General features: G+C 45.5%; 1 protein-coding gene across 3 annotated transcripts in view; it reads left to right on the forward strand.

The window, feature by feature from the left end:
• The first annotated feature begins 14,523 nt into the window (after nucleotides 1-14,523).
• LIMS2 (LIM zinc finger domain containing 2) overlaps nucleotides 14,524-26,626 on the forward strand; it is a 55,710-nt gene continuing 43,607 nt past the window's right edge. The window contains exon 1 of one of the 3 annotated variants that reach the window (XM_038415952.2): nucleotides 14,524-14,766. In XM_038415952.2, the coding sequence (XP_038271880.1) occupies nucleotides 14,543-14,766 (224 nt within the window). In that variant the 5' untranslated portion in view covers nucleotides 14,524-14,542. Of the gene's footprint in view, nucleotides 14,767-22,998; nucleotides 23,922-26,626 lie in introns of those variants that run through there. The other 2 variants (XM_038415951.2, XM_043492760.1) reach the window with 2 other exon arrangements.

A 26,626-nucleotide genomic window follows, 5' to 3' on the forward strand; every position in this document is an offset into this window, starting at 1 on the left:
CAGTTCCCTCAGCCTCTCCTCATAAGTCATGTGTTCCAGTCCCCTAATCATTTTTGTTGCCCTCCGCTGGACTCTTTCCAATTTTTCCACATCCTTCTTGTAGTGTGGGGCCCAAAACTGGACACAGTACTCCAGATGAGGCCTCACCAATGTTGAATAGAGGGGAACGATCACGTCCCTCGATCTGCTGGCAATGCCCCTACTTATACATCCCAAAATGCCACTGGCCTTCTTGGCAACAAGGGCACACTGTTGACTCATATCCAGCTTCTCGTCCACTGTAACCCCTAGGTCCTTTTCTGCAGAACTGCTGCCGAGCCATTCGGTCCCTAGTCTGTAGAGGTGCATGGGATTCTTCCATCCTAAGTGCAGGACTCTGCACTTGTCCTTGTTGAACCTCATCAGATTTCTTTTGGCCCAATCCTCTAATTTGTCTAGGGCCCTCTGTATCCTATCCCTACCCTCCAGCGTATCTACCTCTCCTCCCAGTTTAGTGTCATCTGCAAACTTGCTGAGGGTGCAATCCATGCCATCCTCCAGATCATTTATGAAGATAGTGAACAAAACCGGCCCGAGAACCAACCCTTGGGGCACTCCACTTGATTCCGGCTGCCAACTAGACAGGGAGCCATTGATCACTACCCGTTGAGCCTGACAATCTAGCCAACTTTCTATCCATCTTATAGTCCATTCATCCAGCCCATACTTCTTTAACTTGCTGGCAAGAAAACTGTGGGAGAGCGTGTCAAAAGCTTTGCTAAAGTCAAGGAACAACACGTCCACTGCTTTCCCCTCATCCACAGCGCCAGTTATCTCATCATAGAAGGCAATTAGATTAGTCAGGCATGACTTGCCCTTGGTGGATCCATGCTGACTGTTCTTGATCACTTTCCTCTCCTCTAAGTGCTTCAGAATTGATTCCTTGAAAGCCTGCTCCATGATTTTTCCAGGGACTGAGGTGAGACTGACTGGCCTGTAGTTCCCAGGATACTCCTTCTTCCCTTGTTTAAAGATGGGCACTACATTAGCCTTTTTCCAGTCATAGAATCATAGATACTAAGGTCAGAAGGGACCATTCTGATCATCTAGTCCGACCTCCTGCACAACGCAGGCCACAGAATCTCACCCACCCACTCCTACGAAAAACCTCACCTATGTCTGAGCTATTGAAGTCCTCAAATCGTGGTTTAAAGACTTCAAGGAGCAGAGAATCCTCCCTCAAGTGACCCGTGCCCCATGCTACAGAGGAAGGTGAAAAACTTCCAGGACCTCTTCCAATCTGCCCTGGAGGAAAATTCCTTCCCGTCCCCAAATATGGCGATCAGCTAAACCCTGAGCATATGGGCAAGATTCACCAGCCAGATACTACAGAAAATTCTTTCCTGGGTAACTCAGATCCCATCCATCCAATATCCCATCTCAGGGGATTAGGCCTATTTACCCTGAATATTTAAAGATCAATTAATTACCAAAATCCCATTATCCCATCATACCATCTCCTCCATAAACTTATCGAGTAGAATCTTAAAGCCAGATAGATCTTTTGCCCCCACTGCTTCCCTTGGAAGGCTATTCCAAAACTTCACTTCTCTGATGGTTAGAAACCTTTGTCTAATTTCAAGTCTAAACTTCCTGGTGGCCAGTTTATACCCATTTGTTTTTGTGTCCACATTGGTGCTGAGCTTAAATAATTCCTCTCCCTCTCCTGTATTTATCCCTCTGATATATTTAGAGAGAGCAATCATATCTTCCCCACAACCTTCTTTTAGTTAGGCTAAACAAGCCAAGCTCCTTAAGTCTCCTTTCATAAGACAAGTTTTCCATTCCTCGGATCATCCTAGGAACCCTTCTCTGTACCTGCTCCAGTTTGAATTCATCCTTTTTAAACATGGGAGACCAGAACTGCACACAGTATTCCAGGTGAGGTCTCACCAGTGCCTTGTATAATGGTACTAGAACCTCCTTATCCCTACTGGAAATGCCTCTCCTGATGCATCCCAAAACCGCATTAGCTTTTTTCACAGCCATATCACATTGGCAGCTCATAGTCATCCTATGATCAACCAATACTCCAAGATCCTTCTCCACTTCCGTTATTTCTAATTGATGCGTCCCCAACTTATAACTAAAATTCTTGTTATTAATCCCTAAATGCATAACGTTACACTTCTCACTATTAAATTTCATCCTATTACTATTACTCCAGTTTACAAGGTCATCCAGATTCTCCTGTATAATATCCTGATCCTTCCCTGAATTGGCAATACCTCCCAGCTTTGTATCATCTGCAAACTTTATTAGCACACTCCCACTTTTTGAGCCAAGGTCAGTAATAAAAAGATTAAATAAGATTGGTCCCAAAACTGATCCCTGAGGAACTCCACTGGTAACCTCCCTCCAGCCTGACAGTTCGCCTTTCAGTGGGACCCGTTGCAGTCTCCCCTTTAACCAATTCCTTATCCACCTTTTGATGTTCATATTGATCCCCATCTTTTCCAATTTAACTAATAATTCCCCAGGTGGCACGGTATCAAACGCCTTACTGAAATCTAGGTAAATTAGATCCACTGCGTTTCCTTTATCTAAAAAATCTGGTATTTTCTCAAAGAAGGAGATCAGGTTGGTTTGGCACGATCTACCTTTTGTAAAACCATGTTGTATTTTGTCCCATTGACCATTAACTTCAATGTCCTTAACTAATTTCTCCTTCAAAATTTTTTCCAGGACCTTGCATACTACAGATGTCAAACTAAATGGCCTGTAGTTATCCGGATCACTTTTTTTCCCTTTCTTAAAAATAGGAATTATATTAGCAATTCTCCAATCATTCGGTACAACTCCTAAGTTTACAGATTCATTAAAAATTCTTGCTAATGGGCTTGCAATTTCAGGTGCCAATTCCTTTAATATTCTTGGATGAAGATTATCTGGGCCCCCCGATTTAGTCCCATTAAGCTGTTCAAGTTTCGCTTCTACCTCAGATATGGTAATACCTACTTCCATATCCTCATTCCCATTTGTCATGCTACCATTATCCCTAAGATCCTCTTTAGCCTTATTAAAGACTGAGGCAAAGTATTTGTTTAGATATTGGGCCATGCCTAGATTATCTTTAACCTCCACTCCATCCTCAGTGTTTAGCGGCCCCACTTCTTCTTTCTTAGTTTTCTTCTTATTTATATGGCTATAGAACCTTTTACTATTGGTTTTATTTCCCTTTGCAAGGTCCCAACTCGACTCGACTTTTAGCCTGTCTCACTTTATCCCTACATGTTCTGACCTCAATAAGGTAGCTTTCCTTGCTGATCCCTCCCATCTTCCACTCCCTGTATGCTTTCTGCTTCTTCTTAATCACCTCTCTAAGATGCTTGCTCATCCAGCTTGGTCTACAACTCCTGCCTATTAATTTTTTCCCCTTTCTTGGGATACAGGCTTCCGATAGCTTCTCCAGGTTTGATTTAAAGTAATCCCAAGCCTCCTCTACCTTTAGATCCATAAATTCTTCAGTCCAATCCACTTCCCTAACTAATTTCCTTAATTTTTGAAAGTCAGCCCTTTTGAGTTTTCAAAGATAATGGCCAATGGCTCTGCAATCACATCCGCCAACTCCTTTAGCACTCTCGGATGCAGCGCATCCAGCCCCATGGACTTGTGCTTGTTCAGCTTTTCTAAATAGTCCTGAACCACTTCTTTCTCCACAGAGGGCTGGTCACCTCTTCCCCATGCTGTGCTGCCCAGTGCAGTAGTCTGGGAGCTCACCTTGTTTGTGAAGACAGAGGCAAAAAAAGCATTGAGTACATTAGCTTTTTCCACATCCTCTGTCACTATGTTGCCTCCCTCATTCAGTAAGGGGTCCTGTCAAGGTTCCTTCCCCACTCTGAACTCTAGGGTACAGATTTGGGGACCTGCATGAAAACCTCCTAAGCTTACTTTTATCTGCTTAGGTTAAAACTTCCCCAAGGTAGAAACTATTTTACCCTTTGCCTTTGGACTTCCACTGACACCACCGAACGTTTGACTGGGTTTACTGGGAAAGCATTGTTTGGAAACGTCTTTCCCCCCAAAATCCTCACCAAAACCTTACACTCCCCTGCCTGGGGAAGGCTTGATAAAAATCCTCACCAATTTGCATAGGTGACCACAGACCCAAACTCTTGGATCTTAAGAACAATGAAAAAAAAAGCATTCAATTTCTTACAAGAAGAATTTTAATATAAGAAAAGGTAAAAAGAATCACCTCTGTAAAATCAGGATGGTAAATATCTTACAGGGTAATTTGATTCAAAACATAGAGAATCCCTCTAGGCAAAACCTTAAGTTACAAAAAAGACACAAATACAGAAATATCCATTTTATTCAGCACAGCTTAATTTTCTCAGCCATTTAAAGAAATCATAATCTAATGCATATCTAGCTAGATTACTTACTAAGTTCTAAAACTCCATTCCTGTTCTGTCCCCGGCAAAAGCATCACACAGACAGACAGACCCTTTGTTTCTCCCTCTCTCCAGCTTTGAAAGTATGTTGTCTCCTCATTGGTCATTGTGGTCAGGTGTCAGCGAGGTTATCCTAGCTTCTTAACCCTTTACAGGTGAAAGGGTTTTTCCTCTGGCCAGGAGGGATTTTAAAGGTGTTTACCCTTCCCTGTATATTTATGACAGGCCCACACTTTCCTTGACTTTCTTCTTGTTGCTAACATATCTGAAGAAACCCTTCTTGTTACTCTTAACATCTCTTGCTAACTGCAACTCCAGGTGTGATTTGGCCTTCCTGATTTCACTCCTGCATGCCCGAGCAATGTTTTTATACTCTTCCCTGGTCATTTGACCAATCTTCCACTTCTTGTAAGCTTCTTTTTTGTGTTTAAGATCAGCAAGGATTTCACAGTTAAGCCAAGCTGGTCGCCTGCCATATTTGCTATTCTTTCTACACATCGGGATGGTTTGTCCCTGTAACCTCAATAAGGATTCTTTAAAATACAGCCAACTCTCCTGGACTCCTTTCCCTCTCATGTTATTCTCCCAGGGGATCCTGCCCATCAGTTCCCTGAGGGAGTCAAAGTCTGCTTTTCTGAAGTCCAGGGTCTGTATTCTGCTGCTCTCCTTTCTTCCCTGTGTCAGGATCATGAACTCGACCATCTCATGGTCACTACCTCCCAGGTTTCCATCCACTTTTGCTTCCCCTACTAATTCTTCCTGGTTTGTGAGCAGCAGGTCAAGAAGAGCTCTGCCCCTAGTTGGTTCCTCCAGCACTTGCACCAGGAAATTGTCCCCTACACGTTCCAAAAACTTCCTGGATTGTCTGTGCACCACTGTATTGCTCTCCCAGCAGATATCAGGGTGATTGAAGTCTCCCATGAGAACCAGGGCCTGCGATCTAGTAACTTCCGTGAGTTACCGGACGAAAGCCTCGTCCACCTCATCCCCCTGGTCCAGTGGTCTATAGCAGACTCCCACCACGACATCACCCTTGTTGCTCACACTTCTAAACTTAATCCAGAGACTCTCAGGTTTTTCTGCAGTTTCATACTTGAGCTCTGAGCAGTCATACTGCCTCCCTTACACACAGTGCAACTCCCCCACCTTTTCTGCCCTGCCTGTCCTTCCTGAACAGTTTATATCCATCCATGACAGGACTCCAGTCATGTGAGTTATCCCACCAAGTCTCTGTTATTCCAATCACACCATAATTCCTTGACTGTGCCAGGACTTCCAGTTCTCCCTGCTTGTTTCCCAGGCTCCTTGCATTTGTGTATAGGCACTTGAGGTAACTCGCTGATCCTCCCTCTTTCTCATGACAGGTATGCTAAACATTCATACACCCCTTCCATGCTTCAGCTGCCATTCCAGAGGACATGCTTCCATGCTGATGATGATTGGAATTAATATATTTGAAAATTTAGTAAACATCCAAAAATATTAAATTACCCCTCTACTCTGATATAATGCAGTCCGATATAAGGCGAATTCAGATATAACGCGGTAAAGCAACGCTCCAGGGAGCGGGGCTGCCTTACTGCGTTATATCCGAATTCGTGTTACCGCAAGCTGTTCCTCTGCGCCCCCTCTTTACTTGCTGCGGCCCTCCCGCCCCAGGTCGCCTCCGCCTTCTCCCACAAGCGTGCCGCTGCTCCAGTTCTCTTCCTTCCCAGGCTTGCTGCGCCAATCAGCTGACCGAATTCCCAGGGGAGCCAGCTGAGGTCACTCAATTAGGGTGAACTGCAAAGAATGGGGCAGACAATCCCCAAAGCTGGTGGATATTCCAATACTTAGATTTACCAAGCCAGCATAAAACAGCTTCTTTATTACCTCACTGGTTACAGAAGTCAATAACACAGTTCCCTTAAAGTACCCAGCCTCAGGCCTCCACTTAGACACCCAAATCAAACAAGACAAAGATTCATGAAAATCTTATTCATCATGTAAAAAAGTTCTGCCAATTCCAAAGGATCAGACACATTACCTCCCGGGTTTGCATTTCAAAGTTCTAGTCTATCTAGCATTGAATGACCCTAATTACCATTTCTAACATGACTCTATAGGTTGACTCTGGGTTAGTTAGCCTGCAAGCTTCTTTACCTTTTCTGGCCAAATATTACACTATGTACCAGATTTGTTGCAATTATATTACAGTGGTAGCAACAATGGTTGGCATAATTATATTTTAATCAGACAGCATCACAGGTCCCCATCTGTAAAATGAGATAATCCGTATCTCACAGGGGAATTGTGAGGCTAAAACATTAAATATTGCACAATATTCAGACACTATGGTAACGGGCCATATAAGTACCTAAAATAGATAGGTTAAGTGTGTAAGGGCTTTTCTATACACAAACTTACACTTGTTTAGTTAAATGGGGTCTATTAAACCAGTGTGAAGGTTCTTATTTCAGTCTGAGTGGCACATTGCAGTTAATAATGAAACCTACTTAAAACTATTCTGAATTAACTTAAAGCTAAACAGAAGTAAGGAAGTTCTGACACATTTTGCACCCATTTAATTAATCAGTTGAAACAATCACAGTCTAGTTTAACCAGTGGAAGTCTAGGTTTTTGCCAAATGATTGGAACAAGACAGGTCTACATAACATGAAATTCAGCGAGCATAGAGTTGCCATCACCTGCCTGAAATTTTTCAGAAAAATCCTATTTTGATGTCTCTGCCAAATCCTGCCTGATTAGCTTGCAGGGAATTAGTAAAAAATAGAAATTGGATTTGGACAGGAACTCCTCCCCCTGGCCAGATCATTGTGATATTGCATTACCACATCATGATACAACATGGTGCAATACATTTCTATCTCACTAAGCAAAGCTCAAACATGAGTACAAGAGAATAAGGGTGGTTTGAGCTGTCTTAAGTGATAACACCTATCTGGTAGCGTGACAGCCTGAGACACAATCTAATCATCATGCAAAAGAGTCTTCTGTTAGTGTTTTCCTCTGTCCTCAGTAGCAGCATGCTATGAACCTGAGGGCATGTTTATGCTACAAATTATGTTGACCTAAGTTAGGTTGGCACACAGCTGCCGCAGTACTTAAATCGCTTTTGTGTGTCCACTCCTTGTATCGGTGGGGTGGGGGGGAGGGGAGGGAAGGGAAGGGAAAGAAGGAAAGGGGGGGGGTGCAACCTCACCAGGAGCAGTTGTACCAATTGTACTGTCAGTGTGGGGTCTGGCTTCTAAGAGCCAGTAACAGTCGATGTAAGCAATGCACTGTCTATACTGACACTGCATCAACCTAACTACATTGATATTGACTTTATGCCTCTCGTGGAGGTGGTTATTAAGTCAACGTAGTGAGGCAGTTATGTCAGCGGGAGCGAAATTTTAGTGTAAACACTTATGTAGTTAGGTCGACACAAGACAGCTTAGGTCTTATGCATAGCGTTTAGATTGATATAGTAAGATCTATGCAGTGTCAGTGTAGACATTGTGTTACTTACATCCCCTGTTAGTGGCTTCCTGAAAGTGTCCCACACTGTCCCATCTTGACCGCTCTGGTCACCATTTTGATCTCCGCTGCCCAGCAGCCAGGTACCCAGGAAGCCAAGCCTCCCCTTTAAAGCTCCACAACATTTTGAAATTGCATTTCCTGTTTGCCTGGCTTGGAGAGCTCATCTAACAACTCTAGAGCATGCCTAGCAATTGCCCAGCTGACCATGCCAGCTCCATGTTGTAGATGCGCTCCTGCCTGGAGTACACAGGAGGAGTTGGATCTTCTGAGTTTGTGTGGAGAAGAGGCTATGCAGGCACAGCTCTGATCCAGCCGTAGAAACGTTGACATCTACAAGCAGATCGCTTAGGGAATGGAGGAGAAGGGCTACAAAAGGGACCAACACCAGTGCTTTGTGAAAGCCAAGGAGCTGCAGCAGGGGTACCAGAAGGCAAGGGAGACTAACAATCATTCTGTTGTGGAGCCTCAGACCTGCTGTTTTTACAGAGAACCGCATGCCATCCTTGGTGGAGACCCCACCACCACTCCCAAGAGCCCTGTGGATACTTTGGAGGTGCCCAAGTCACAGGCCTCTGCCGTGAACAGTGAGGAGGGGGAAGAGGGGGCAGAGTATGGGGAACAGGTCACCAGGGGATCCAGTGGTTCAGTGAGCCAGGACCTGTTTTTGAGTTCTGGGCAGTCCAGACAGTCCAGCACAGGTAAGCATGATGCAAGGGAGGGAGCCTGTAGTAAATGTGCAGTTTGCTTTGAAATTGCAGGGATGGAACCCCCGAAGTAGCAGGACACATCTGTTGATTTACTCTTTTTTACTTATGCTAGAAGAGGTAGTGAAATAACCAAGAGAGGTAAGGTTGCTCTCTGCTTCTCATTCACCTGTTCAGCTAGGCAGAGGGGGCCCTGTGGAACAGTTTGTTTATGTGCACTGGGATGTCCCATGAATCCTCCATAGAGATCTCGAGGAAACTTTCATGGAAGTAGTCGAAGGTTTCTGTGGAGGGTTGCCTTATTTCTTCCACTGCGGTATGATATTTTCCTGCTCCATCCAGAAATTATTTCAACACACACCATTGCAGCACACAGGCTAGCAGCATATGGCTCCAGTCTGCAGCTGGATGCAGCAGAAACTGTTTCCTTTCAACCTCCATTACCTTTAGGAGTGAGATATCAGCTAAAATCACCAGTGCCTATAGAAAATGGTGCCAGTATTCAGTTCAGTTTCCCTGTCTGCATAGACTAATGCCTGTGAGGTATCCCCCTTATTTTCCCAACACCCCCAGCCACCAAGGGCCATGCTCATCATGGCTGCACTATCACCACGCTCAATGAATCCCAAGGAGAAGTGAGAAAACAGTGCTTACAACTTGTGTGGATAAAGGGAGTAAAGGATAGGCTCAGTGGCAGATTTAGAGTTAGTGGGGCCCTCAGCTTCATTTTTGGGGCCCCTCCTTGGGACCCAGCCAAGAAAAAGAACATTCTCTCTTATCTCCCCCACCCCTATTTTTCATTCTTTTTTTCTTCATCCTCCTCCTATAAGTAATAGAAAGTAAATGAAAATAAAGTGAGGTACCTTGATTGTTTTTGTAGTCTAACTTATTTTTCCATAGACCACTTGAAAATCGCTGAGGGTCTCGGCAGACCACTTAATGATCTTTCCAAATATTGTTTATACCGTTAGCAAACTATTGTAAAGTGCTTTGGATAAGAGCGCTTTATAAAAAAAACGCAAAAAAAATTGGGGTGCGGGGTCTGGCCAGGACTTAGGGTGTGGGAGGGGGCTCAGGGATGAGGTTGCAGGGTATGGGAGGAAGTTAGGGTGCAGGACCAGGCTGGGGGTTGGGGTGCAGGGTCTGGCCAGGTGTTAAGGTGAGGGAGGGGGCTCAGGGCAGGGGCAGGGGATTGGGGTGTGGAGTGCTTACCTGGGGCAGCTCCCGTTTAGTGTGAAGGGTGCAAGTGGGGAACCAGGGGGGGCAAGAGTCAGGGAGGGTTGGGGCTGGGGGGGTGAGAGGGGAGCAGGAGCCAGGGAGGACAGGTGGCTGGGTGTGTGTGAGGGGGTGCAGGAGTCAGGGCTGGGGGTGTGTGAGGGAGCTGCAGGAGGCAGGGGCTGGGGGCGTGTGAGGGGGCTGGGGGTGTGTAAGGGGGCTGCAGGAGTCGGAGGGCAGGGGGCTGTGTGTGTGGGAGGGGTGCAGGAGTTATGGCTGAGAGTGTGTGAGGGGGCTGCAGGAGTCAGGGCTGGGGTGTGTGTGACGGGGTGCAGGAGTCAGGGCTGGGGGTGTGTGAGGGGTCTGCAGGAGTCAGGGAGGGCAGGTGGCTGTGTGTGTGGGAGGGGTGCAGGAGTTATGGCTGAGAGTGTGTGAGGGGGCTGCAGGAGTCAGGGCTGGGGTGTGTGTGACGGGGTGCAGGAGTCAGGGCTGGGGGTGTGGGAGGGGGTGCAGCAGTCAGGGAGGGCAGGGGGCTGTGGGTGTGTGAGGGGGCTGCATGAGTCAGGGAGGGCAGGGGGCTGGGGGTGTGGGAGGAGGTGCAGGAGTTAGGGCTGGGGGTGTGTGAGAGGGTGCAGGAGCCAGGGCTGTGTGTGTATGACAGGGTGCAGGAGTCAGGGCTGTGGGTGTGTGAGGGGGCTGCAGGAGTCAGGGAGGGCAAGGGGCTGTGTGTGTGTGAGGGGGATGCAGGAGTCAGAGCTGGGGATGCAGGGTCTGGGAGGGAGTTAGGGTGCAGGAGTGGGCTGGGGGTTGCGGTGCAGGGTCTGGCTAGGAGTTAGAATGCAGGAGAGGGCTCGGGGTTGGGGTGTAGAGTGCTTATCTGAGGCAGCTCCCATTTGGTGTGAGAGGTGCAGGTGGGAATGTGGTGGGGGGAGGTGCAGGAGCTCCCGTTTGGTGCTCAGGGTGGGGATGTGTGGGGGATGCAGGAGTCAGGGCATTGGGGGTGGGAGTGGGGATGTGGAGGGGTGGAGGAGTCACAGAGGGCAGGGGCTAAGGGTGTGTGAGGGGGGTGCAGGAGTCAGGGCAGGACTCTGCAATTGTGGGGGTGCTCCCAGCTCCCTGCCCTGAATAGCTCACGGCAGAGGACTGGGGGGGTATGCGTAGGGGGAATGTGGGGACCCCATCTTTGCTCCACCCTGCCCCGATATCACCCACTTCCCCAAGGCCCTGCCCCCGCTTCTCTGCCTCCTCCCCCAGCGCACAGCAGCCCCGCCCTTCCCCCTCCCTCCTGGAATTACCTGAGCGCCAACAAACAGCTGTTTGGTGGTGGGGGAAGCGCTGGGAGGGGGAGGGGTGGGAACGCTGTACGCTCAGGGTGAGGAGGTGGGGGGGGAGTTTGGTTGCCAGTGGGTGCGGAGCCTGTAGAAGGACGCCAGCAGCTGGCAGGACCAAGCTTCTGCCCCCGCAGCTGCCTGGCCCTAAGGCCCCCTGTCATTGGGGGGCCCCATGCCAGGGCACCCTGTGTTTTACTGTAAATCTGCCTCTGGGTAGGCTGGGTCTCCCAGGATCACTATTGACATTTCAATGTCCTCAGTGGTAATCCACCAGCCTGGAAATAAAATCCCTGCTTGCAACTTTCTGAACATATAAAGATATGAGTGTCATGTGCCTTTCCTGACCAGCCCACACTGATGTCAGTAAAGCATCCTCCCGGTGATGCACCAATGCTTGTATGACCATAGCAAAGCAGCTCTTTCTGTTGATGTACTCCGTGGGAAGGTGGTTTGGTGCTAAAATAGGGATATGCGTGCCATCTGTTGCCCCACCACAGTTTGGGAACACCATTGCTGCAAAACATCCACTATGTCCTGCACATTGCCCAGAGTCACAGTCCTTCATAACTGGACGTGTTTAATGGCACTCCACACCTGCATCACAACAACTTCCATGTGGATTTCCCAACTCCAAATTGATCTCTGACTGATGACTTCGGAATCTGGCAGTGCAAGTTTCCACAGAGGGATTAACACTCACTTCTTCACTGTCAGTGCAGCTGTCATTTTGGTGTCACTGCACTGGAAGGCTGGGGTGAACTCCGCACACACATCCAGGAATGTGGCCTTGTACATCCGAAAGTTCTACAGCCACTGCTCGTCATCCCATACCTGCATTATAATGTGGTCCTACCAGTCAATGCTTGTTTCTTGGGTCCAGAACCAGTGCTCCAGCATCTCCAGCTGCTCCATGAATGGCAAAAACTTTGAATTGTTTTTTTTTATGTCCCACAGCAATCTAGTCTCTAAGGAATTGTCATGCTCCACAAAAATACTGCAGGATAAAGTGCCCTGTTCTCACAACGCTCATCACAATAGCGCAGAGCTGTGCAGGATCCATGCTTCTGACAGATGGTGGACAGTGAGGAGGGACGCACGGGTTTGCAGGTATTTGGAAAAGAGGCGCAAAATGTTATGGAATGCAGATAAAATTATGGATGGAGAACACTGCATTATGGGACGTTGAAATCATGTTCCTAGTCACCCCTTTGCAACTCATTTCAGCCCCCTGGGGCATTGCAAAACCTTCCCAAAATACCCTGAAATAGATCGTGGTGAGTTGCATAGTGAAATAGGTATCCACGGTCCACTGTTCTCTCCATCAATGCAAGCACTGCTAGTGAGGACGTGCACTGACGGCACAAGGAGCGTAGTGTGGACATGTAAAAGTGATTTAATTACTGTGTCAACTGTATGCCACATACTTAGGTCGACATAATTTTGTAGTGTAGACATGCCCTCAGTCTTCTCTTTATCCTGTGGACCTGATTTCCTTACACCCATCTGAACTCCCCCATCCCTCCTCTCAGTGGTCAGCTAGTTACATGCCGTGTTGACAGTTTTGTAATTTTCCAATTCTCCCTGTAAATTCGAACGCCCCCTCTAATTTCAATTCCTGGGGAAAACAGTGTGTTGAATCACTTACACCTATGGAAAGTGAGTGTAAAATGCTATCAAATCAGCATTCTCCACACAGTTAGATTCTCAAAGTTGTGAGATGGAGTCAGGAGACTTGCAACTTTGGAGGGGAGCCTCTGTCATTACCCATGTCAGCACCGCAATTCTCTTTGTACAGAATCAGTTGACTTTGGGAAATGGGTGACGTCTTGGAGGAGAGAAGCCGGGATTATGGCAGCTGATGGACTCTGCCTGTTTTCCAATTTTTTAGTTCTGGAAGGGCAAAATCCCCTCACAGACTCACACATCAACCTCCTACTGCTAGGTTCTCAAACCCCTTCTGTGCATGGACCACAGGAAGAGATCTTCAGTCACTAAGTGGAGACGATGGGGATGAAGCACAGTTTGGGAACTGTGATTCTGTGCTTAGCACCTTGGGGTGCATGTGGGAAGACCCCCAGAGATATGGTCTATATTTCCCTGGGCAGAGAGCTCTGATCAGGCTGCATGGAATTGGCTCTGGGAGCCGCTGTTCCCCCAGGGAGAGAACTCTCCTCACATCTCCCCTCACTGAGGGGGGCCAGGGGACTGGTTTGATCCCTGGGGCTGGCTGTGTTTTTGTGTTCCCAGTTTCTCCTCTCACAGTAGTGGGGTCTGATTCCTGGGTTTATCTCACTTCTCCCCTAGAGGGATGTCTCCCCCCAAGGGGGTTGATCCCTGGAGGCGGGTTGATCTTTGGTGGGTACCTCTCCTTCTCCCCTGGGTGGGGTTGATCCCTGGAGGGAGGGCTGGTTCCTGGGGATGTCAATCCCTGGAGGTGGGCTGGTTCCTGGGGGGTGTCAATCCTGGGAGGGGCCTGGTTCCTGGGGGGTGTCCCCTTCTGCCTGGAGGTGGGCTGGTTCTGGGGGTATCTCCCTGAGGGGGGGCGTTAATCCCTGAAGATGGTTTGGTTCTTGGAAGGTGTCTCCCAGGGAGGTATTGTTCCCGGGGTGTGGGCAGGTTCCTGGGGATGCCACCCTCGGGGGCAGGGGGGAAGCTGGTTCCTGAAGGTGGTTTGGTTCCTGAAGGGTGTCTCCCTGGTGCGGGGGGCGAGGTGTGTGTGTTGTTCCCAGCAGGTGGGCTGGTTCCTGGGGATGTCTGGGGGGGGGGCAGGGTGTGGAGTTGATCCCTGGGGGTGGTTTGTTTTCTGGAGGGTGTCTCCCAGAGGGGTGTTGTTCCTGGGGGGTGGCTGGTTCCTGGAGGTGTCTCCCTGGGGGGAGAGGGGTTTGATCTCTGAAGGTCATTTGGTTCCAAGGGGGGTGTCTCCTGGGGGGGGGTGTTGTTCCCAGAGGGTGGTTTGGTTCCTGGAAGATGTGGGGGGGGGTCGATCCCTAAGCGTCATTTGGTTCCGGGTGGTTGTCTCCTGGGGGGGGGTGTTGTTCCCAGTGTGTGGGCTGGCTCCCGGGGATGGAGTTGGTTCCTGGGGGTGTCTCCCCAGCTCCCTGGGGAAGGTTTGATCCCGGGAGGTGGGCTGGCTCCTGAGGTGCGTCTCCTCTTTTCTCCAGAGCGGGGGGGGGTGCCTGGGGGGTGGGCTGGTTCCTGGGCGGTGTCTCCTCTTCTCCTGGAGGGGGGTGATCATGGGGGTGGTTTGGCTCCTGGGCTGTTTCTCCCGTGGCGGAGGCGGGTCCAGCCCCTGCCGTTTCATCATTTCTCGTTTCATTCCCTTTATAGGAAATGTATGTGCGGGGCTGGAGGCGCTCCCCGGAGCCAGCGGAGCGGCGGCTCCCGCCCACACGGGGCTCCAGGAGGGGCAGAGGGCGGCCGCTGCCGGCCAGGGCGGGGTTTCTCTCCAGGGCTGGCCGCCGGCTCCCTCTCGTTCTCCGGCCGGCGTCCGGCGCTGGGTCCCCTCCGAGCCCCTGGGAGCCCGGGCCGGGCCAGGCCAGGAGGCGCCATGACGGGCAGGTAATGGAAAGCGGGACGCTCCCCCTGGGGGGGGGGTCACTCGCCCCGGGCGGACCCGAGGGCGGCAGGGGAACCGTGTGCGGGGCTCGGCCTGGCTGGGGCTCTGCGACCGGGCCTGGGACCCGCCCTCCGGGGGAAGGGGCCAGAGGGCGCCCTGGCTCGCCGCCCCCTCCAGCTTCCCAGCGGGCCCCGATTTCCCGCCCTGCCCTCAGGGTCGCGCCGAAAGAGCTGCGCTGTAGTGAGCGGCGCTGCACCTGTGTAAACGCGCGGGGAGCTGGGCCGTTTCCCGGGGGGGCGGCCAGGGGGCGGTCGCCTGCGTTCCTGGGCTCTGGCGGCCGCGCAGGCGGGACCCAGGCAGCGCAGCCTGCGCGCACCCGAGGGCTGTGCAGGGGCTGCGCTGGGTGGTGAGGGGCCAAACTCAGGGGTGGAGGAGCCCAGTGCCTTTCCGTCCTCTTGCAGGCGGCTGGCCTCTCTGGGGTATTGCGGGTGTCATTTGGTGAGAGCCTTCTTCAGAAACGGGAGAAGTCGATACATGCGCCCTGTACTGTGTGCTCATGGGGCCCAAGATCTTCAATGTGCCCTGCGGGTGGGGAAGGAGGCCGGGGAACGAGGCAAGGATCGGAAGTGCAGGGTTCGGGAGAGCTGGGCAGGAGGGGGGAGCTGAAGGGTTGTGTTTGTATTTGTAAAGCGAGCGCTACCTCCGCAGTGTCTAAACTGAAGCTAGCTTTAATTCCGGGGGGGCTCCGTGACTGGGGCTTCGCTCTCACAGTTATGAAGCCCGAGACTGAATTGCAGTTATGTCATCCACAGTTGTTACTTATTTATCCATGCCGTTCTCTTTCCTCCAATAAAATGCTGCCATCGGCGAGCCCTTCTGCTCTGGGTCTGGGCAGCTGGCCCTGCCCAGTTGGCCCTGAGTCTTGGAGGTCGGTGTTCTGAGCGCAGAACTGACAGATGAACATCTTGAGCCCAAAAAGAAAAGGAGGACTTGTGGCACCTTGGAGACTAACACATTTATTTGAGCATAAGCTTTTGTGAGCTACAGCTCACTTCATCGGATGCATTTGGTGGAAAATACAGAAGTGAGCTGTAGCTCACGAAAGCTTATGCTCTAATAAATTTGTTGAGGGCTTGTGGCACCTTAGACACTAACGAATTTATTAGAGCATAAGCTTTTGTGAGCTACAGCTCACTTCACACCAAATGCATCCGATGAAGTGAGCTGTAGCTCACGAAAGCTTATGCTCTAATAAATTTGTTAGTCTCTAAGGTGCCACAAGTCCTCCTTTTCTTTTTGCGAATACAGACTAACACGGCTGCTACTCTGAAACCTGTCATCTTGAGCCCAGTACCCCTCTCACTTTCACCAGTCAGTAGAGTTACCGCAAATTTGTACTAGTGTAAATGAGATGAGAACCTGAGCCCTTGGTAGTTCTAATCCCAGCTCTAACATTTGGGGAGGATTTAGGCAAGTTATGTAGCTGGTCTTCAGCATTTTCTCCTCTGTAAAATGAAGAACTTACTTTAAAGGATTATTGTGAGAGTTAACTTATGTTTGCAAAGTGTTTTGAAGGTGAAAAATATGAGTATGAATTTCTAAAATGCATTGTGGGAATTATTTCATACTGAATCCTAGTGTCCTTAGCCCTACTATATTGCAGTGGTTTTTAACCATCACTTCTTTTCACAGCTAACAGTTAAGAGAGTCTGGAGAAATTTATTTTTTAAGTACAAAGAATAGAGAAAGCCATGAGTGTAAACTTGGATTGTGTCTTCTGTGATTTGTAGAGTACCTATCCCGTTGTGGAGATACTGGAAAGAATAATATCGTGAATAATTATCACATGCTCATATCTAAAATGTGGGTAAATGTTCATAGTTTGTACAGTGGATGATGATAGACCGATATGGCTATGTGGGTGTATTTGGTGTATATATACTAGCTGCTGCAGTCTGTTACAGAATGGGATTTTTTTTTTTTTTTTATCAGAACCTCAGCTGCTGCTACCTCATGGGCTCAGTGTTGGCTCTTGTAACATATGAATATACCACAGACATGTTGTGTATATATTCCACTTCCTTAGGAGAAGATTAAGCTCAAAGTGTTAGAAATTCTGTCATTGTTGGTGAGCATCTGTCCAGCTCTTGAATGGGGTTGGGGAAAGAGGAGGTAAATCTGGGAAGAATTTAGACTATGAGCCAAGCTGATTGTGTCATTTAGGTACAGTATGTGATAATGTTTAAAATGATATGTTCCACATGAGGCAAGGATCATTCAAGTTTAGGGAAAAGGGAAGTTACTTTGTGCTATTTGATAAAACTCTGTGGGTTTCTTTTTTGGGTTACTTGGGGAGTGCCATACTCTTCAGTTTCAGAGTAGCAGCCGTGTTAGTCTGTATTCGCAAAAAGAAAAGGAGTACTTGTGGCACCTTAGAGACTAACAAATTTATCTGAGCATAAGCTTTCGTGAGCTACAGCTCACTGAATGCATCCGATGAAGTGAGCTGTAGCTCACGAAAGCTTATGCTCAAATAAATTTGTTAGTCTCTAAGGTGCCACAAGTACTCCTTTTCTTTTTGTAATGTGTGTAGTTCCCTAAAATAATGTAGGATTTTTAACTTCTTCCCCTCTCAAAGATCATACAAATGGCTAATTTCTTGGATTTCTTATATAGAGTGGGTTTTGGCATAAACCTCCAAATAGTGAAGCGCGCAGACAGACATGTGGGTGCCCTATTGTTCAATGTTTTGAAAAAAAATTAACCTGGAAAACTTGTCAGTTGTGAAAATGTATAACTTCATGGCTTCCATTGCTCCCTCTGCCATAGAACAATTTCTCAAAGACAAATATTTATTATGGTTCTGTGTTAACTAGGGTTTTTTCTCAGTAAAAGAATAATGAAGTTGGGACTTGATCTTTCAATGTGCTGAGCACTCTGGCTCCAGTCCAGCGAAGTGAATAAACTTAATTTTAAACGTGAGAGGTCAGTAGGTCTGCTCATCTTCTTGCATTATTGACTCCTGGGTGAACACAGGAAAGATTTCCAACCCCCAGCAAACAACTTCACAGTCCCGGCTCTAGAGTAGTGGTTTTCAAACTTATTTGATCATGCCCCCACTTCTTTGTGTCTGTAGTAGTTCCCCTGCCCCCGGTGCCCAGCCAGTAGCTGCTGCTCTCTGGCTGCCCAGCTCTGAAGGCAGAGTAGAGAGCGGCGGCTGCTGGCCTGGTGCTCACCTCTGAAGGCAGCGCTGCCACCAGCAGCAGCGCAGAAGTAAGGGTGGCATATCTTATTGTCCCCCTATTTCTCTGATGCTGATGGTGGTGCTGCCTTCAGAACTGGGTGGCTGCCTTCAGAGATCCAACTTCCCAGCTCTGAATGTGTACAGTAAGTTTTTTGTTTTTTTATCCCAAAGTTTCTCATACACCCCCCCAGAATACATTCCATGTTCTGCCCCCAGTTTGAGAACCTCTGCTCTACACTGCATTACTACTGAAGGCAAAGTGTTGCAAATGACATTTGCAAAATAGTAGTTAGTCTCTTTGGAATATATAGTACTAGCAAGTTACAATCTTTTTCAGTTCTGGAGCTGTTGGGATTCCAGTACTGTAGAACAAGATGAACTGTTCCAAAATTGAGTTTCTACATAGTACTGATCAGTGTGGACACACCTGGAGCTAAGAAAATACCATAAATGGCTTTTTGGTTTAAAAATTGGATGATCTTGTTCTGTGACACTGGAAGAAAGAGGAAATTAAACAGACTGAGAAAGAGGTAGTGCTGACACAGTGGAAAGAAAGGGAGAAAGAACACAAATAAGAGGATACAAAAGAACTTGCTGTCTAGGTTCCATGATTATTGGTGCTATATCAATACCTAAGACAGATAGAAAAGAAAGCATTGCAGAGGGGAAAAAACCAGTAACTGAATTTTCATGTTAAAAATGGTTTTAGCCCTTCTAGTGGTGAAGATAACTTTCTGAATGTAATTAGCTGCAGTAATTAGGTTTATTTAATTACCCTATGCCCATGGGTAGGAGGTAGCATGAGGGGAATGTCCAATTAATTAAAATTACAATAAGAATGTATACATGGTACTTTTACTTAAACTGTAATCTCTTTGGGGCAGGGACAGTCTCTGTTTGTACAGTGCCTAGCACAGTAGAGTCCTGGTTTATAATAGGACCTCCTATATGTTTCAGTAATATAAATAAGTGTGGTTTTTAATGTGAAAGTATCAAATGTAAATGACTGCTTTGGTTGTATATTGAACAATGCATTTTTAAATATTACACTTATTTATTACAGTGTGGGAGGGTCTGGGCTGAAACAGAGAATGCAAAAGATTTTTGGGATTTGGGATCATTAGAAGAAAAAAGATAACTGGGGTTGGTAAATTGGAATATGTGAATAATGATCTTGATTGCCACTGATAACTAAAAAGAAAAGGAGTACTTGTGGCACCTTAGAGACTAACAAATTTATTTGAGCATTTGTTAGTCTCTAAGGTGCCACAAGTACTCCTTTTCTTTTTGCAAATACAGACTAACATGGCTGCTACTCTGAAAACTGATAACTAAATGACTCCACTTCTCATTGCCTTGGTTTACTAATCTGTAAAATGAGTATAATCCTAATTAGTTGCTATATCATTTTATAGATTACTAAACCACAGCACTGAGAAGTGAAGTCATTTAGTTAATCAGTGGCAGTCAGATTTGTTCACAGATTCCGATCTGTGAACAGTGTGAAGTTTAAAAGGGTATGGTCAATTTAAAAATCGCTTTTGGCCGAAAATACCAGCTACTGTTACAAGTAACATCCTAATGTACTAGAACAGAGAGAGACTGGAGAAACCTGTTTTCTTTATAGTTTAGTTTGTTTAAAGCAAAATGAAATCTCGTAATTAAAACTTGTAAAGCAATTTGAGAATCTCGGGTGAAAAATGCTATGTACATATAAAGTATAATGAAATGTGTTTTAAGCAACCTCTGAAAGGGCTAGCAAAAGCAAAGAATACCATTTGCCTGATGAAGTTTTGTCTTTAAAGGGACACCGTATACAAGAAATCTGGTCAGTTTTCAAAAAAAAAAAAAAAAAGTGTTATATGGCTTCAGGTACTTTTCTTACCCTTGTATTCCCTTATAATTTTTATGGTTTCTCAATCACTTTCCCCTCTTTTATTTGTTTTTCCTCTCTGGATGCTGTATGAAAGAGAAACAATGAAACACTCCAACAAAAGGAAAAACAGTGAAACTGACAATAAGCAAAGTGCTGTCAAATGCACAAAGTAAATAGACTGGAAAATAGGTTTGTCTCTTGTTTTTAGTACTGTGGTTTTAGGTTAGAAAACGTACAGGTAAAAATGCCTGTGTTCTCTTTGTAGTATAGCTTTTGTTATTGAAACTACATCAATACAGAAAAGCATGTACACATATTTTCAACTGCAGACAAGGTCTAGGAAAAGGTCCTTAGTGCATGCGTTATTATTGGTCTGTGTTATTAGTATAATTAGTATTAGTACATTATCTTTGTCATCATTTTACTTGAGCCCCATTGGGATTTGGATACTCCTCTGTACTTCCTGCAGTCAACAAAAAAAAAAAAAAAAAAAAAAGAGCAGCTGCATTTACAGATATGCTCATTGATTCTCCCTAATCCAGTTAAGATAAGAAGCAGGGAGTATATTACTTTCCATGAAAGTATTTCAGTAGGCCAGCATCTGTCCACAGGCTTTTTAATTAACAAGGAAAAGGAGATATTACTGTGCATGTGATTTTCTTTATGGTGATTCTCTTTATGATTGCAAGTAAAATGAGTTGGAGTGTGATCGGGAAGATGGAGTACAAATGTCAGGGCTTGACTATACTTATAGAGCTACAGCAGCAGTGAAGATATTACCTATGCAGATGGAAGAGCTGTTCCCATTGATGTAGGTACTCCACTTACCTGAGAGGTGGAAGCTATGTCAAAGGGAGAAGCCTTCACCTTGACATAGCACTGTCTACACTGGGGTTATATCAATTTAACTACATTGCTCAGGGGTATGGATTTTCCACACCCCTGAGCGACACAGTTATACTGGCATAAATTAGTAGTGTAGAGCAAGCCTCAGTAATTACAAGAAGAGTTGTGACCACAAATGAGCACCTATGCAGAGCTTGTCTGTCTGAATTATGAACAACCACTCTTAGTCTTCTGGGTTGAAAAATGCGTTTTTAAATAAATCTTATTTTTATCTTTCTATCTAAACATGCCCTCTGAGGCTAACTGAGTAAAATTGAACTCACTGGAAAGTCCTTAGAGATTTATCGGACATCATTGAGCTGCTTCTCTTTGGAGCTACTCATCTATGCCTAAGAGAAGTGTGGCAACCTTCTTTTTAGTTTAGTCTCAGACAGTGATTTGTTAATAAGGTTTTGACATCAGTCCTGTCTCTTGAAGGTGTCTTGCAGATGTGGGGGTGCTGGAGAACTGGGCTGGGGCTCTTTTTAGCCTGTGAGGTATAAAGAGAGCCCAAAAGCTTTTTTTAAAAACATTATTTAAATAACAGTTTAGTTCATTTTGAAAGCGTCTCTCCCCCCGCCGCCATTTGTTTTTTACATTAGATGTTCAGGTCCTGTCTAGTGTGAAAGATTGTGATGACTGGTGTGCCAGAGAAATAGTGATAGTGTGAAAGGGATTTTTAGTCAGACTGTTCTAAAACATGTTGATTAGTCTTAAAGTTAAGTGGATTTTAACATTTTGAAAAAAGAACACACTTGTTAATTATTTGACATTTTCACCCTCAATTAAAGGTAACAGCTGTAACTACATTCATCCTCCCAAGACATTCCTAGGAGATCCCTCAACAATACCAGGGAAGATTAGAGCTGGCATACTTGATATTTCTAAAGTTAAAAGCAAGCAGAAAACATAATTTTGAAAATTAAAAAAAATCAGGTCCTCATTATACACCATAAAGAAGTAAAATAATATAAAAAAAAGCACAAGTGCAATTTAAAAAAAAATTCTTTGCAGGCAGACTGAAACACTTGAGGAAAGGTAGGAGGAACTAAAGGTGAGGATGCTGCTGCTTTCTTCTCTTTGAAACAATGATGTTCTTCATCTCTGCCTGGTTTTTTTTTGGTTTTTTTTTTTTGATTACAGTATAAACTATTTCTGTCATAAATTTTAATGTCAGAAGGGACCACTGTTGGTCATTCCCTGTTAAACAGTTATGAAAATCATTCCTCTCATTATAAAAAAGAAAAGGAGTACTTGTGGCACCTTAGAGACTAACAAATTTATTTGAGCATAAGCTTTTGTGAGCTACAGCTCCCTTCATTGGATGCATTCAGTGGAAAATACAGTGGGGAGATTTATTTACATAGAGAACATGAAACAATGGGTGTTACCACTCACACTGTAACAAGAGTGATCACTTAAGGTGAGCTAAATGAGCTATCACTACAAAAAGAAAAGGAGGACTTGTGGCACCTTAGAGACTAACAAATTTATTAGAGCATAAGCATCCGATGAAGTGAGCTGTAGCTCACGAAAGCTTATGCTCTAATAAATTTGTTAGTCTCTAAGGTGCCACAAGTCCTCCTTTTCTTTTTGCGAATACAGACTAACACGGCTGCTACTCTGAAACCTATCACTACAAAAGTTTCTCTCCCTCTCCTCTCCCTCCCCCCCTGCCCCCCCCCCGCTCTCCAGCTGGTAATAGCTCACCTTAAGTGATCACTCTTGTTACAGTGTGTATGGTAACACCCATTGTTTCATGTTCTCTATGTATATAAATCTCCCGACTCTATTTTCCACTGAATGCATCCAATGAAGTGAGCTGTAGCTCACGAAAGCTTATGCTCAAATAAATTTGTTAATCTCTAAGGTGCCACAAGTACTCCTTTTCTTTTTGCAAATACAGACTAACACGGCTCCTATTCTGAATCCTCTCATTATATTATTTCAAGAGCTTTTCAGACTGTAGATATGATATGTAATATTTCATTACTGACTTGAAAATCTCCTTTTTTTTGCCTTCATAATTTATTGTAAAATAAATAAACCATGGATTATAATGGCCCTTGGATTGGTTTTCTTGGACTGTGCTTCTTCAGATGTGATGATATTCTAGCCTGGATGTTCCTGTCATCCTCTACTCTGGGTTTTTTTTGTTCCTTTAAGGAATCGACTTTTGTAGTCTCAGAATTTTTTTTTTTTTACTTAGAGCCATTTGTGTAATGTGATCCTCTCTTCCTCTAGAGGGTGGGAGGCAGGAGTGGTGTAAAGGGTGGGCGCCTGACTGAAACCCTGCTCAGTTTTCAGCAGAGTGAGTGCTCTGGAGGCTGGAATGTAAAGTATGTTCTTTTTCTCAGCTTCCTGATCTTGCATGGAATGCAATTCTTGCAGACTGCAGTGTATCTAGAGAGAAAGAATCTTCATGCTTTCCCTGTTGGGGGTATGCTTTATCAACATGGAGTGAAGGGTTCTGCTGATTGCAACATCGTACATACATCATACATATCTCGTATTGTATGATGCACCATCTTTCAGGGGACCAAACTTAGTGTAGCCAGGATCTGATATTAGTCTGCAGAAAAGGACTGAGTTCTTTGCTCGGACATCACTGACCTCTTTTGCATTTCTACTGTTGTTCTGTTCTGGTTTGACTGAGAAGCTTTATTGGTTTAAGTGGATGAGTTACTTGAAGAATGAGATTTTTAAATTCATCTCTTGGAAAATGGAGCATGTGTAGATTCAGTATGCAGATCTGACACAGAATTAATCTCTGGTGCTGATCCTATCCACTGGCTTCTGTGGGCCATACCAGTGGGATACAGGAAAGAAAGAATCTGGTTTGTTAGAACTGTAACAGAATGGCAGATAATGTGTAAGAAGCAGCACTTGGGCAGGATTCTGTCTGTCCTGAATTAGCACTTCTGAGAACTAATCGAAACTCCCAGAAGGAAAGTGACTCACTGAAATTTCAGTGCTTCTGTTCTCTCCGGTTGTCTTTCTGCACTCCCCTTCACAGTGGTATTTGGTGCTATGGCTGGCATGAGACTTCGGGGGCTGGCGTCCTCTAAGCTTTACCAACGCCGGCAGGATCGGCTGAGTGGCACAGGGTCACTGCTGAAAGATGAGACACGGGCAGCAGCTGGGATACCTGGGTAGGTCTCTGAGACAAAGGGAATGGGATTGTTGGAATGTTTCTTAAGGCTCCATACATTTCTTTTGAAGCAGGCGGTGTCTGTTGACAGGCTTAGATTAGTGTATTTTTATTTCTGGATAGTTTATGAAGAAAGCGGTTTCCCTGGCACGAAGGCTTTCAGTTTGTAACAATAACAGGAAAGCAACAATGGCGAACCTTTCCCATTTGAAGCAACATACGGGGATCTTCAGACCCAACAATGCTTCTGGTCTTGCTAATAGTGAGGGTTTTAGGCACTGTGCTAGAACAAGGACCTAGTGTAAAATTCTCTAGTTGTTTTAAATGCTGAAAAGGTTTTAGCATTGTCTGATTTCAGGCACATTTCTCCACGTATATTGTTAAGAACAAGGCAGTTCATTTTACATATTGTAAATAACTTTGTAGTTTTCCAGCTTTCCTGGGTGAGCTCTTTGACTTCTGCTGAATCTAAGCTTTCATTCAAAGAGAGAGTTAATCTTCTAGGTTGCCTGTTTGTAAAGAAAACTTAAGAAGGGTAAACTAAGGCTCTGTGAAAAGAAAAGGAGGACTTGTGGCACCTTAGAGACTAACAAATTTATTTGAGCATAAGCTTTCGTGAGCTACAGCTCACTTCATCGGATGCAAGGCTCTGTGGACTGTAGCCAGATGGCTCCAGTACTTGTGCTTCCAGCCAGAGATTTCCTATTCTGCAGAGTAAAAACCGAGGACAGTTGTGTGTTTTCACAGATATTAATAAAAAAAGAAAAGTAATACTTGTGGCACCTTAGAGATTAACAAATTTATTTGAACATAAGCTTTCGTGAGCTACAGATGAGCTGTAGTTCATGAAAGCTTATGCTCAAATAAATTTGTTAGTCTCTAAGGTGCCACAAGTACTCCTTTTTCTTTTTTGCGAATACAGACGAACACGGTTGCTACTCTGAGACAGATGTTAATGAGAACCCTGTGGTATTAGTCAAACTGACAAGAATTAGGTCAATTTTATTTTGGCTCCGCTTGGGAGAGCTCTGAGGAGTGGCAGAGGTGGACACAGGTGGTATTGGGTTGGGGAAGAGGGCAGTGGTATGCAAGAGAGAGAATGCTCTGCTTCAGCAGCCAGAGGTGATTTGAGTCTTCAAATTTATTAGACACTTACTAGGTGGTGAAGAATAAAATGGAGCCTCAAGTAGAATCCAGTGACAGCACCCTGCTAGCAATATTAGTACCTTCTGTTTCCCAGTTGTTCGTTAGTGGCCTGGCTTCTCATCTTGGAAAACTGGGTCCTTCATCTTAGTTTAGTCCCCCCTTTTAGCCCTCTGGCTGTTAAGTATCTGGTGAATTTTTCAAGCTTTATATTCAAAGGGGTGAGGGTGAGTGAGTGTGTGTATCTGTGATTAGGATGTGGTTGGGGTGAGTGTGCAAGTAAGACGGAGAGAGATGCTGATAGGATAAGTTAGAAAAGAGAAGAAAAGGAGCACTTGTGGCACCTTGGAGACTAACAAATTTATTGGTGCCACAAGTACTCCTTTTTGTGTATACAGACTAACATGGCTGCTACTCTGAAACCTGTCATTAGAAAAGAGAAATAGGGTACTGAAAGAGAGAGATGGTGGGGGAACAATGTAGGAGATAGAGATTACAGTGTACAGAAAAGGAGAGGGAAAGGATGTAAGAGGTTGGTTGGGAAGAAGATGAAAAGGAAACAGACACTGAAACAATTCAGAAAAAATATGCCATGGTCTATGATAGAAATTAAAAGAGACTGTGAAATGAAGCCAGAAAGGGTAAGAAGATAGTCGTTTTACTAGTTAATATATTTTCATAATGTAACAAGTTACAGGTAAATACAGTGCACAGTGTTATTCCTGTAAATTGCCGGGGTTATGGCTAGAATGGTTTAGATGAAGGCCTAACTATTTTTCACTGGGGCTAGTAGGCTTGGTCTTTGAACGTGTAGGTGTGCAATAATACATTTTTCAAGCCCTGACTTTTATGGTTTAAAAAAATCCAAAACTTTAAAATAGTATCATTTTTGCTCTATATCTTTCCCCTATATTAATATAGCTTTCACAAAAGGCAAAAATTGTAACAAGTGTCAGCAGTACAAAGCTAATACAGGTATAGGAGAATAATATAGATTTTATTCTGCCTCGTATGTCATTAAATCAAAATACACTGACAATTTTGTTAAGAGGTTGGTATTTGGATATTGCTTATCTGCATGAGAACTTTCTCATTTGAAGTATTGCTGGGTTTTATCATCATTGTGCCTGTAAAATGTATATGTGAGACCACTACTGGAGACAGCGAGATGGTTTGGGCTGCAGTACCATTGACATGCTGATAACATCTAGACCCAGATTCTTTGGTCACTTGTCTTTCCCATTGTCTGTCAAGAATGGAGCTTGACTAAGGGCTTGTCTACATTTACCAAAGGATCAATGCTGTGGCAATCGGTGCATCGGCGGTTGATTTAGCAGGTCTAGTGAAGACCTGTTCGACTCCTGTACTCCACCTGATCGAAAAGAGTAAGGGGAGTTGACGGGAAAGCGTCACCTGTCGACGTTGCGTAGTGTGGTCCCCACGGTAAGTAGATCTAAGCGATGTCAATTTGAGTTATGCTATTCATATAACTCAAATTGCGTAGCTTAGATTGACTTTTCCCTTTAGCGTAGACAAGGCCTAGGAGCTTGATCTCTGAAGCTC

Source organism: Dermochelys coriacea, chromosome 9 (genome assembly GCF_009764565.3).
Source record: "Dermochelys coriacea isolate rDerCor1 chromosome 9, rDerCor1.pri.v4, whole genome shotgun sequence".
Taxonomy (NCBI): domain Eukaryota; kingdom Metazoa; phylum Chordata; order Testudines; family Dermochelyidae; genus Dermochelys; species Dermochelys coriacea.